Source organism: Sarcophilus harrisii, chromosome 3 (genome assembly GCF_902635505.1).
Source record: "Sarcophilus harrisii chromosome 3, mSarHar1.11, whole genome shotgun sequence".
Taxonomy (NCBI): domain Eukaryota; kingdom Metazoa; phylum Chordata; class Mammalia; order Dasyuromorphia; family Dasyuridae; genus Sarcophilus; species Sarcophilus harrisii.
This window is the reverse complement of record NC_045428.1, coordinates 235,610,765-235,624,327: the sequence shown is the minus strand read 5'-3', so window position 1 is coordinate 235,624,327 and position 13,563 is coordinate 235,610,765. Positions and strand designations below refer to the sequence as shown.

Below are 13,563 nucleotides of genomic sequence, written 5' to 3'. Positions count from 1 at the left end.
GCCCTGACCTCAGGAACAGAGAAATGGCTCAGTTCTAGCTTCAAGTCCAAGCTAAAGCTGAGAGTGGAATCCCAGACCAAAGAGGAGTCTACAATTCAATCTTTCTTAACCTGCACGGTTTCCTGGTGGTTAATAGATAACTCCAACAAGTATCTACTAAAACTTCAAACTGAGGACAAACCAATAGAGATCTTTCTCAGATCCAAATGTGGTTCATTAATGAACAGAGCTCAGACTAGAAGGCTTTGAATATTGAAAACTTGCAAAATCCTATAGTAGCTTTTTATGGTAAAGTTTTTTTGTTTGTTCTTTTTTCTAGCCTATTTCTTCACTTAGAGCTTTATTTTAAAAGTCTAACTCATGTGTATGGAAAAGCATCATCTCGCTCTTCATGGTTTTTTCTTCATGTTTTCAGAGCTAGTTTTGGGAGGGTCTGCAAATTTTGGGTGCTTCCAAGGTAAATATGATTTGAGGATAGATGTGATCACTGTTTTCCTTATAGGTACTTTGTTCCTTATCGAGGAAGGGCCCTTGATCACCCAGAAGCTAAAAGCACTAGTGCTCTTCTTGATCCTGGAACTGTGATCAAATCCTCTGGTCTTTTGCAGCTGCACTTAGTACCTGAAAATTGTGTTCCATAATCTCTTTCTGACTAATTGTCTCATCCCCTTGTTATTTCTGGACTGAGTTCTCAAAATTTGTTGCCCCTTCTGCTACTGCCACTTTTGGAGATATCCCAAGGCCCATCAATCGTGCTACTGCCTCCCTTGGGCTTGCCTTTCATTGCAGTATCATAGGTAGTTCCTGCTGACCTCCTAAATTGTTTTAGGCTGGAAAAAAATGTCACTCTCACCTTTTGTTGGATCTGCCACTCTGAAATTTAATTTGAGGAGCTATTTTAAATTTGTTCAGAAGGAAATTTTGGAAGAGCTTAAATGGGTGCTATTTATTATCTACCATCATGGCTCAACTTTTGCCTGTTTTAGACAGTTAACAAGGAAGGGATCTGTACCTAAGAAAATTATTAATTATATACTTAGGGTTTGTTTGTTTAAAATTTCTTATTCTTTGAAGCTCATAGCTTCATAAGGTCATCTATCAAAAATAGGAACAATGTAATATAAATTGGTATTTTCTGTGGAGAAAATTTATCCTCATAATAATTTTTTTGTTTTTCTAGTTTAAGTAGAGAGGAAATCAAAAGTTCTACATTTACTGCAGTTCTTTTCTTCCATCAACCATCTATCTATTTTAGTCATATTATAATTTTGCTTAATTTTAAAGATTTTCCCAACTTTAGCAATAAAAATTAACTGCAACCTCATAGAGAAACTTTTTAAAGTCCATTGGGTTTCAGTTTCTTCACTCATTTAAAAAAAGGAGGACAGCTAATTCATCTTAAGTTCATATCCTATCTGACTTCTCTGATTCTAAGTCATGAATTTAACCTTATTCTAACTTCTTATTATCCCTATCTCCAGGCAGAACACAAATGTTTCATTTTTATCTTTGTGTTCTCAGAGTAGCACTTACTAATATTAGTTGAATTTAATTGTTGAATTGAGCCCATCCTTGACAAATAGTTGTTCCTTTGGCCTGAATCAAAATAAATATAAAGCTTAGGCTAGAGCAAACATCTTTTATAAGTGAAGGAAGATGATGAAAGGAAATTATAATGGGTATACATGAATGAAGCCTGAGAGGAAACAATGAAGCCTCAGCCAAAATGTATACTCTCTTTAAACTCAAAATGGTAAGAGAAAAACAAGAAAATTACCAAAGACACTGATAGGGATAACTTGAGAAAGAACTTTGCTTGCATGAGCCATTGGTCTGCAAATTATGACATTTACTGCTTACCATTTCTTTCCATTCTCAATAAAATGCAATACATTCTGAATATTTCATACATGCTTTATCCAATTGATTTTTCTTCTTGTATTTTAAAAGAAAAAAATAGGTTACCCCGTAACACTAAACATAAGCTAAATAAATTATCTAAAAATGAATGTTGCTTAATACTGATGCCTTTAAAATTAGTTGACACTGCTGACTAATGTTAAAGGCTTAGTCATGAGATATTTCTTTCACTTTACTTTGGCTAATACATAATTTTCCAAGCTTATTCCAAATTATTTTTCTTCATGAAATCCATGTTCAAGACTAATTTGACAGCTTATCATTCTCTAGACTTGGTAATCTGTCTCCTATCTCTTTATATTTGTATTTCACATACATGAGATGAATTTCCTCCTCCTTTGTCTCCCAGAATACTTCACAATTCAACTCAGGATCAGCCTTTGCAAAATCTTTCTTGAGTCACACCAATTCATTGTTAATATTGTTTTCCTTCTCAGTTTTCCTGGTACTAAATTATTTGTTATATAAACTATACTGTTTCCCTTTTGCCTCTAAGAATCAAATAAAAATGCATCTAAAATTCTTCACAGTTTACCTCTAAATCCACTTTTCTAAACTTTAAGCATTGATTCCCCCTTACATATTCTATAGCCCATCTAAATAAGACTTCCTGTTGTTACCCCCACATTACACAGTTTCTAATCTCTCTGCTTTTGCAGAAGCTGATCTCAATGTTTGGATACAATTTTTTCTATCTGTTCACCTCTTGGAATTCCAACTTTCCTTTAAAGTTCAATTCCTTGAATACTTTATTGATTGACTTAACTGCCAGTGTCTTTTCTCTAACATTGTCCTTTATTTGTTTATTATAAGGATGAGGTTAAGTCAATCAAATTATCCTTAACATACAAAGTAAATGATAAGATGACCTGATACTTTTAGGTGAAAACAAATCTTAATTAATCTCAATTATAGGATTTCAACAAAGAGGAAAAAGTCATGGAATTGAAATTTCACAGGAACTGTGTTGAGAATGTCTGAAGAAATTTGGTCATACCATAGGAATTATCAATATATTGGTTCAGTATTAAGATTATTACAACTTAATGTGAGTAAATCATTCTTGTCAAACCTATGTGGAAGAGCCATTTCAGGGTGAAAGGACATATTTTATCATAGGTTGGGTTTCCTTCATCAACTCCCTTTAACCAGAGAGGAACCTTGTGAACTTCAAATGGTGTAAAGAATTTTGGACTTCCCATCTATATCTTAGCAAAGTTCCTGGAACAGCCAATTACCATGACTATCAGTAGCAAAGGACAGATAGAATAAATATTAATTACTCTACTAAGCTATCAGCAAAGAAGCACTACTATACCCAAAGGAAACTCACTGAACACCTTACAGTGGGATTAAGGGGAGAAGTTTATTTTTAATAAGTTTACAATATTTTCTTTTTCTTACTTAGTATCTCATATATTTGCCTCTCCCTCTCAGAGTTATTCGATGACAAATAATATATTTTGAAAGAAGAAAGTTATCATTACTGATTAACACACTAAAAAAAGTCTAAAATCATGTGCAGTGTGCAAACTCCAAGACTATGTTGGAGATGTCTTCTCATATGTCTTCATTTTAGTACCATTTGATCTATATGATTTTGTTACATTTACATTTTGTTTTTTTGGCATATAATTGTTCTTTGAATTTACACTGGTGTAGTCATAATGTTTATTGTTTCCTTGGCTTTGCTATCTGCATTAATTCATATAGAGCTTGTTTTGATTCTCGGTATTTACCATACAAATGTCAGTAATATTCCTTTATAGTCATGTATCCTGATTTGTTTAGCCATCCTTCAAATTGAAGGCATATATTTTATTTCCAAATCTTAATTACCACAAAAAGTGCCACTATAAATATTTTGGAATATATGTAGACACAATGGAGTGACTTTAGTTCTGGAAATTAGTAGGGTATGTTAGTGGGGGTTTTTATATCCTTCAAATTAATTTCATCATGTGATCATTAACTTTGCCTATCCACACACTGGATTGAAGACTACATGGGAACTGGCACTGACTGGGATTGGATTGGAGTACCTTATTTCAATTTTCACTTTTGAAACTTACTTTCTCTATGAGAAATCATTTGATCTTCTTTGGATATTAGTTTTGTCATCTACAAAATGGGTAGTTTGACTATATGGCCTCTGAATTGTTTTTTAATCCTATATCTATGATGCTATTATCAATATCTTCTGTTTATAGTACCTATAAAACACAAAGGAAAGGGCAGTTTATATATGGCAAGTAAATCTCAAACCTGACCTTGGGTTTTGGATTGTCTCTTCTGTATGGTCTCTTTCCTAATCTTAGGTAAATAAATATTGATCCTCAGATGGAAGCTTGCAGGCTTGGAATCCACTTTGGGAGTTCAAGAGGTTTATCAGTCCTGTATTCTTTGGTTAAAGCTGATGGCAATATATACCCAACAGTAATGTGGCAGAATGTCTGATGTTTAGATGATGTTAATACAACAGAATTTATTTTTACTTCTTTTTAAAGCCTTTCTTTCAATGTATCCTTGTGAGTGTTTTGTGTTGACTACTTATTTTGTGTGTAGATTATGTATATATTAATGTATAATATAATATATACATATTAAAGCAGAAAACCTTTTAGTGAAGGAAGAGTGGAGGACTGACCCAATCTCCAGGCCCAGCAGAGGTTTTCTTAGATTTAAGTAATTAATGAGCACTAAGTTAAAAAAATAATTTTGCTTTCCTTTTAACCTTAAGTTTCAATACTTGCATCATATACAAGGAATTTAGCTTTTGGTTTCTCAATACCAGCAGACTTTTGATTGTCATTTAATTCAATCAAGATTAAACTAGTTTTCCCTTCAGAGAAAACTATAAAAAATTTCAAAACAAAACAGCAACAATTACTTTTTAATACATGAAAATGATTTATTAATGAACATAATTTTCACATGTAAATAGATTTTGAAAGAAGAAAGTTTTAAGTTTTCTGGTTTCTGGTGCAAAGGTATTTAATTAATAATAACACATCTCTTTAATTCCAAACAGTATTTCATTCAAATGATTACAAGATTACTTTGTGTAATTTCTTCCATTTTTTCAAGAAACCATTGTATTTTGTGTGGTTCATATTATTTGTAATGGATAGAAAAATGTAGTTAGTGCTTCTTCTGTGCCAAGCACTATAGTCATTACTCAAAATGTTCTTTATAAATGAACACAATAATCAAGGAAAATAATGAAAGCTCTGATCTTAACAAGAAGCTAAGTTTTACATATCAGTCCACAGTAGGACAATACAGCTTTTGTAGAGTGGAAATTCAAGATGAGAAAAATAATCCTGTTGCTCATCCATGAAGTCTTCAAGTTTTTAGTTCCCTCTAAAAATAGAAACATTGGTTAATCTTTTTAAATGTTTAACTTTCTATTCTAGCAGTTTTAGCTTTCTATTCAAGTGAGCTTTTCCACTAGTGATATTGAAACTGTTGGACACTATTGAAAAAATAATTTCAGAGGTGTAGGTTATAGAACTATGTTGTTAATTCTTTTGTAAAACATTTCTAGTACTCTAGATATAACTTATTATAGTTAGCAGCTTATTTGCAGTAGCATCAAAGGCAACAGATCTATGAATATCTTAAAGTATATATTAGTCCCATGTGTCTAGAAAGCAATAACATAACTTTCATTAAATCTTTCTATATTTTTTACTGTCTACAGAAGTTCTTTCTATAAAGCTTTCAAAAAGCTATATTAATTAATTCAATATTCAACTAACTTGGAAATGTACTGATAATTAATTTAGTCCTCCATTCCACAAACATTTATTAAACACAATGTACATGTGGTTAGAGCCTATCATATGTGGTAGGCTCGAAGATTAGACTGCTAGATATGACAATGAGTATATTCTCAAGAAATGTATACTCTATTGGATATCTGGTGGGATACTCGCATAACTAAAAGCAATAATTACAGTATAACAGGAGCATAAAATGAATAACCCAAGCAAAGTTCTCTCTGAGAAATTCAAAGAGAAAGAAAAAACTTCCATTAAAATATGAAAATGAGGAGAATATCCAGAAAAGCTACAACTGAATTGGAAAAATAGAGGGAGAGTTCATTTAAAGACAATTACAGAGACTTAATCTTTAATCTTATTTATATCTTATTTGTAAATATTTATTTGCTTGTTGGCTCCCTCCCCCCCATAGATTGTAATTTGCTTGAGTGTAAAGACTATCTTTTGCCTTTTTTGTATACCCAGTGCTAAGTAAAATGCCTAGAACATACTAAGTACTTAATAGTTTATGTCTAATTGTTTGGGTTCTGTGCAAAGGCAAGAGAAGCATAGCAATGGAGTAGAAGCAGACTGCATCAGATCTAGAGAACTAGTGCTAAGTATATAGTTTCTCTTTTATCATTCTGTTCTTTATAAAGAGAAGGCAGCAGCAAATATATATATTTTTAAGTATAAAAGAATAGGCTGGAAGGAAGCATCAATTTAATCATTCTAAGAAGATAAATAGAATGAACTCAGCCATAAAAAGAGCATAACAGAATAGATTAGAAAGCAGAATTTAACAATACCTTGTTAATAAGAAACTCACTTTAAACATCTTCATAGAGAATTAAGAGGGACTGGAACAAAATCTATAAAGATTCAGCTGGATTTTTAAAAGGTGCTGGAAGAAATCATGATCTTAGATAAGAAAAAAGCTTTTCCAAGCTCAATTAAAATAGACTGACAGGAAAATTAATTTTTTGCTGAGAGATGATCTAGATAATGAATTTAATACCAAACACACATGTGGCAAATGATACAGCATCTAAATATTTTATTGTAAGGATAAGATGAAGAAATATATCATAAAATTACGATAATAGGGTAACTTAATATAATCCTACAAGATTTCGATAAATTGAACCAGAGAAAATAAATAAGCAAGAAAGAAGCTAAGAAAAGTTAGATATATCATACTTCTAGAGATTAGTTAATGGCAAAAAAAAAAAAAAAAAAAAAAACCAGTGTACACATTGCTCAACTATCCATGGGAATTTTACAAAAATTTACCCCTCATTAGGTAGTTAATTCATACAGCAGGAATCAGGAAGAATTGAGTTCAAACCTGAACTCAGGCACAGTCTGTGTAATCTTAGTCAAGTTACTTAAAATCTGTTTACATTACTCTCCTCATTGGCATTATGAAGATAATAATTTTATCTACCTCTGAGATTTGTTGTAAGAATAAAAATTATATATTTGCAAAGTATGTTGCAAGTATTAAAGTGGCATATAAATTCTAAAGCTACTATAAAATTCTCACAAACATATGAAGAAAGGCAGAAATATGGACCGCATATGTTACAACTTGTAACACAATAATAACACACTGAAGAAATTGTTAAAAATTAATTGCAGACCAAATAACTTATTTCTAAAGAGTAGAAAGGTCAAAGAACAAACTATATAATCAATAGATGATCTCATTAGAGTTAATGACAACAATGAAACACTATGCCAGAATTTTTTGAAATGTAGCTAAAGTAATCTGTAGAGGGGAATGTATAACATTTTCTTCAATAAAAAAGAGAAAGAATGTGTATTGGGCATATTGCTAAAAAAAAAAATAAAATAAAATAAGAAACCAAGAGATTGAAACCTCATAATTAAATACCAAAATAGAAATCCTGAAAAATCAAAAAGATTAATGAAATTGAAACTAAATAACCTATTGAATTAAAACAAAAATGAAAAACGTTTTTAAACAATAAGTAAACTATTATCTTTTGAAGGAGAAAGAGGAAAACCAAATTTATGAAAATAAATATAATAAAAATGAAAAGAATGAATTCATAACCATTTAAAAATAAAGAATATTTAAAACAAATTTATCCAATTATATGTCAATAAAACATTCTCTCAATAAAATGGATGAATATTTAGAAAAGTTCAAAGCTCCCAAATTGACAAAACAAAAGAAAGAAGATTTACATAACAGTGTTGGAGGGAAAGGATGAAAAAGAAATTGAACATGCTATCAACCAGCTCCCAAGGGAAAACAAAATAAAATTCTAGAACAAAATGTATTTACAAGTAAATTCCAAAACCATTTTGGAAAATAATTCCAATTTTATTTTTTAAAATATTTAAAAAGGTACTTAATTCCCTTTTGTCGTTGTTGTTGCTATAGATATGGTCCTTGTATCTTAACCAGGGAGCATTGTTTTAAAAAACAAAGAAACTTATAAACCAATATATTAATGAGTATTGTTGTAAAATTTTTAAATAAAATATTTTAAGAGAACTATTATACCATATCACAAATCTTATACATAATGACCAGGTTAGATTTCTATCAGGAATGCAGAATTTTTTTCATTATTAGGAAAACTATAACTGTAATTGATAACATATAGCAAGAAAGAGAATATAATTTAAGAAATACAGGAAAATCTTTTGACATGATGAAATACTTTATTTTACTTTATTAAAAAAAAAACACTAGAAAGCAGAAAGTAATATCATGTGTAACTATAATATATGCTATCTAGCTAAAACCAAAAGTCAACATTTTTTGGTAATGTGAATAAACTAAAGGCTTTTCTAGTATGTTCAAGGATTAAGCAAGGATATTCATTATCAATATGACTATTTGATATAGTTCTAGAAATGCTAGTTATAATGATTAGATTTTTTAAAAAGAATGGATGAAATAAGTAGTCAAAGAGGAAATAAAATTATCACTTTTTACAGATGACAGGATAGTTGACTTGAAGAACCATAGAGTCAATAAAAAATTGAATGAAATAATTAGTTGAAATAAGTTTAGCAATGTAATAGGATATAAAATAACCCCCCACAAACCATCAACATTTCTTCAGAAAGAGATAGAAAGCTTCCTTTTAAAACTACAGAATGTATAATATATTTGAGATCCTACTAGTCAAAATATTCACAAGAACTATATAACAACAAAATATACTTTATACAAAGAAAAACATTTAAATAATTGAAGGAATAATAAATGTTCACAGGGAGGTTGAATCAACATAATAAAACTGTAGTACTTGTTTTTTCCTTGCCTAGGTCACATAACTAGTAAATGTTTGAGGCCAGATTTGGACTCAGGAAGATGAGCCTTCCTGATTCCAGGTCAAATACCTTATCCACTGCATCATGTAAATTAATTAAGTCAGTGTTAAACCAGTTGTACTACTTAGGGGGAAAAAAACAAAAACAAATCAAGAATTTCAAGAGAAAGAAAAAAATGTTGAAAAGAAGGAGATGCAGTAATACCAAAACTATATTACAATAAAACTTCACAAACCTTGTGACCAACAATATAAGTAGTAAATCTATAGACTAAAATATTAAAGAAAAAGGAAAAGAACCATATTACAAAAATATTCATAGCAGTTCTTTTTGTGATGCAAAGAATTGGAAATTAAAGGAATGTTCATCAATAAGGGAATGACTGGACAAGTTGTGGCATGTGACTTTGATGTAGTACTATTGTTCTATTAAAAAAAAAAAAAGGACAAGAGAACTGGTTTCAGACAAATGAACTACTGCAAAGAAAAGTGAGCAGAACCAGGAGATCATTATACACACTAACAACAATATCATTATGATGATCAACTGTGAAAGTTCTAACTTAGCAATGCAGTAATCAAGATAATTCCATAAAACTCATTATGCAAAAATGTTAACCACCTTTAGAGAGAACTCTAAATGTAAATTGATTTTTTGCAATATAGCTAATTTTGAAATGTGTTTTGTATGCTGTCACGTATTAGTGACATCATATTGCTGGCTTTCTCAAGTAAGAGAATAGTAAGTGATAGATGAAAGTGTGGAAAAGAATTTGGAATTCAGAAACTTTTCTAAATGCTAAAATAAATAATTCGATTTTTAAAAGAAAAATTTAAGTCAAATGTATAAACTTCTTTTTGATTATAATCATTCAAATCTAGAATTATTAAGCTATCTTGGGAAGATAGCTCTTCATTGGAAATTTAGAAGGAAAGATTAGATGATCACTTTTCAGATATATGGAGAGAAAAAATCTATTTAAGGTATGTAATGGACTATTTGACTTTTTAGGTCCCTTTTAATTCTGAAATTCTGAAATTCTAAGATATCCCACACAGAGTCAGAAATATGGATTCTATACACATACATATTTGAGAATTGCATGTATTATTGAAGGTATTGGGAGTAGAGAGATCTTGTAAGAGGGAGAGCGTAGAGAAACAAGAACAGGGGGCCATAAGCAAAGGGACAACCACTCTTGGGGGGAAAGAATGTTAGAAGTCATCAAAAAGGAGGAAAATTGTTATGAAAGCCCAAAGTATAAAAAATGAGGTTGCCTTACAATAAATAAAGACTATTGGATTTAGTGATAAAGTGCTCAATTGTGATCTTAAAGAAAACTGTTTCATTAAATGGAGGGAATATAAAGGGAAAGCCTTATTTCATGGGCTGAAATATAAATGATGATGATGCAGACATAGTAAGTGAAGAATGTCCTTTCTAGAAGCTTAACCAGGAAAGGGGAAAAAGAGAAAGCAGCAGAATTCAAGAAAGGGTCATGTTAGTTGTTACTGTTGTTTAAAGCTACATCAAACTGATAGTGTTTATATGCTGGGGAAAGGAACCAGAAAAAAAAAAAAAAAGAAACTGAAAATATCTGAGTGAGAGAAAGTGATTGAATGAACAATGGCACAGCATAGGATGAAGAGGTTCTGTGTAAGTATGTGTGTGTGTGTTTAATTTTTACCATCAATGGAGAAGAACTCCCTGCTTTCCATACAAACTGAGATATTTCTTCATTCTAAGTGGATTGTAGTAGTATTTTAGATAAGACTAGTTTATTCAAGTTTTTTTTAACTATCATGGGTTTATAGATTTAAAGATGAAAGAGATCTTAAAAGAAACCCAACTCTATCATTTTACAAATGAAAAACCTGAAATTCAAAAAAAATTTAAATTATTTGACCAAGATCATACAGGACAGAGCTGAGATTCAAACCCACATTCTCTGACCTAAATCTAAAGCTTTTTGCATGCATCATACTTCTGTCTAGTTAAATAGCAACTTTATGAGACACACCTAACAATATTGATATATTATCTACAGGCTAATCTATAATGATTATGAATAGTGCCATGATATTAGTTATTTGTCCTTGATTTGTAAATACAAAGCATATCTGTGCAGCAAGTTCCCACCTAAACTACAATTAACTAACCAAATGAAGTAAAGTAGGTCTCAAAGTATTTCATACTTGTCTTTTTCCCGTATTAATGTTTTAAGGAGTTGATTAATTTTGATGAATTTTATATCATTCAAAAGAGTAGCAAAATGAAACTCAATTTTAATTCATGGATTATTTGACCATTTCTACACAAAAGTTTTCAAATGGAACATATTCTAATACTATAATGTATGCATTATATAGATCTCGGATTCATTAGATACATGAAGGTAACTTAGTCATGTAGTCATTCATTAAAAAAAAAAAAAAAAGTTATAGAGGGAGAAAAAGGAAATAACTCTGGATGTCTTAATTTTTCATTTAATATTTCCCTTAAGGGGCAGCTAGGTGGCACAGTGGATAGAACACCAGCCCTAAAGTCAGCAGGACCCGAGTTCAAATTTGGTCTCAGATACTTAACACTTCCTAACTGTGTGACCCTGGGCAAATCACAACTTTAAGGGATGAAATCCCCAGTCAAAAAGAGGCAACATGGAATAGTAAAAGAACAGTGAACTTGGTATTAGAGAATATAGCTTCTCTATCACACCTATTATCTGTGTGATATGGTGGAAATTACTTTACCTTACTAGATCTTAATTTTTTTATCTATAAAGATAAGTGAGGTTGTACTCTATTGTCCCTTAGGTCCCGTCCAGATCTAAATCTTTGATCCTATTATCTTATAAACAGATAAATATGTATCAAAGAAAATCAACAACTATTTGAGTGGATAATATGCATGTGTGTGTTACTATCCAAATTGTTTCTCTACCTTATTCTAGTTATCCATACCTTTGGAGATTCTAAACTTATCCATAACAATGGCTCATCTTATGAGACATCTGTCAGATGAAGTAATAATCCTTAATTATTTTTTATAGGAACTGATGGAGTCACTTTAGTTTAAAGCAGAGAGTTATAGGGAGCTTGGAATTCAGCTAAGATTTCAACATAAATAGAGGAAACTAATCATAGAGTTGGATACCAACCTCCATCTGTTCATGTATCCAGTCCAGGAAAGATGTAATACGAGTGTAGACTCCTGGTTTATTTACATCAGCACAACCAATTCCAAAGCTTGTAGCTCCCACCAACTTCCAGATCTTCATTTCTTCACAAACTAAAGGTCCTCCACTATCACCCTTAAAGTGAAAACAAAATGAAACAACTACCAATCAATATGGGACAGTAAAATTAATCTTATATACTGGGTCACATTGTTGACTGAGCATAAGTGAGCAAATAGCAAGCCTTAGAAGCAATCTCAGGAATTTAGGGAAGGATTGCTGGAGACCCTCCCCATGATTCTGCAGTGGGCACCACTGTTGAAGTGTGCTTTACATATGTTATAGGAGAATCCAAACTATAGCCCAAGGTATTCTGGACTTTGAGGGACTTGGACAGTGCAAAGCCAAATTAAAATAAAATGGCTGCTTATCAATCATAAAAAGTGTTTCACACTTTTATGTTTCAAGTCTTACTCAAGAAAGTATGATAGTTTACTGCTACTGCTTATTTAAGTGCTTGTCAAAATGTGTTTGTGTGCCTTTTATGTCAAGAATTTCTTTTGTATGGAAGAAATAAATAGTTATCTCACATGAATTAAGTTGTACATTGTTTTATCTGTCTTTTGGAGAAACCTTAGAAATTAACCACAACATAAGATTTATATGATTCACTCCAGGCCTCGATGGCAGGGATGTGTGCTAGGAAAAAGCATAATCTTCTCTAGAAGCCAAGTTTTTCCCAGCACAGTATCTAGCCCAAGTAGGTTAAGAACTGAAAGAGGTTTCATTTCAAAAATGGAGAGCAGGGGAAGCAAAGTAGTGCAGTGGATAGAGCACCAGCCCTGAAGACAGGAAGAGCTGAGTTCAAATCTGGTCTCAGACACTTAATACTTCCTAGTTGTGTGACCCTGGGCAAGTCACTTAACCCCAATTGCCTCAGCCAAAGAAACAAAAAGTGGAGAGGGCATTGTCTCAAGGTCTCTGAACCCAGAAATAATTATGTAAATTGTTATATATGTATACATAAACACATTTATATTTAGAAATATGAAATAATGGGCCTTTTCCACATGTTAAGATCTTTGCAGGGGAACTTTTTTCCTCCCAACTTTATAGAATCTGAGTTGGCATGATATGTAGAATCCCACTGGAAAAAATTATGAAGTCCTTCTATTAGAGGTTTTTCATCCTTATTTTGAGAGAATAATACAGATTTCCTGGCTCTGGTCAAAAGAAAAAGAAATAAGATACAATTCCTTGGGAAATTTAATAATTATGTTATGTATCTACTATTCTGAATGTCATAATTTTTTATTGTTTCCTTTTATCATACTGATATCAGCTGAAAACCAGATTTCCTAATTATCCAAATTATAGTTTAATCTATAT

General features: G+C 31.3%; 1 protein-coding gene across 1 annotated transcript in view; it reads right to left on the bottom strand.

Moving 5' to 3' along the window:
* Positions 1–4,827: 4,827 nt before the first annotated feature.
* The window catches only part of TMPRSS3 (transmembrane serine protease 3), a 58,082-nt gene continuing 49,346 nt past the window's right edge, over positions 4,828–13,563 (bottom strand). Inside the window, exons 12-13 of the mRNA XM_012544362.3 lie at positions 12,157–12,309; positions 4,828–5,283 (exon numbers count right to left, since the gene is read on the bottom strand). Of these exons, the coding sequence (XP_012399816.3) occupies positions 5,266–5,283; positions 12,157–12,309 (171 nt within the window). The 3' untranslated portion in view covers positions 4,828–5,265. The remainder of the gene's footprint in view (positions 5,284–12,156; positions 12,310–13,563) is intronic.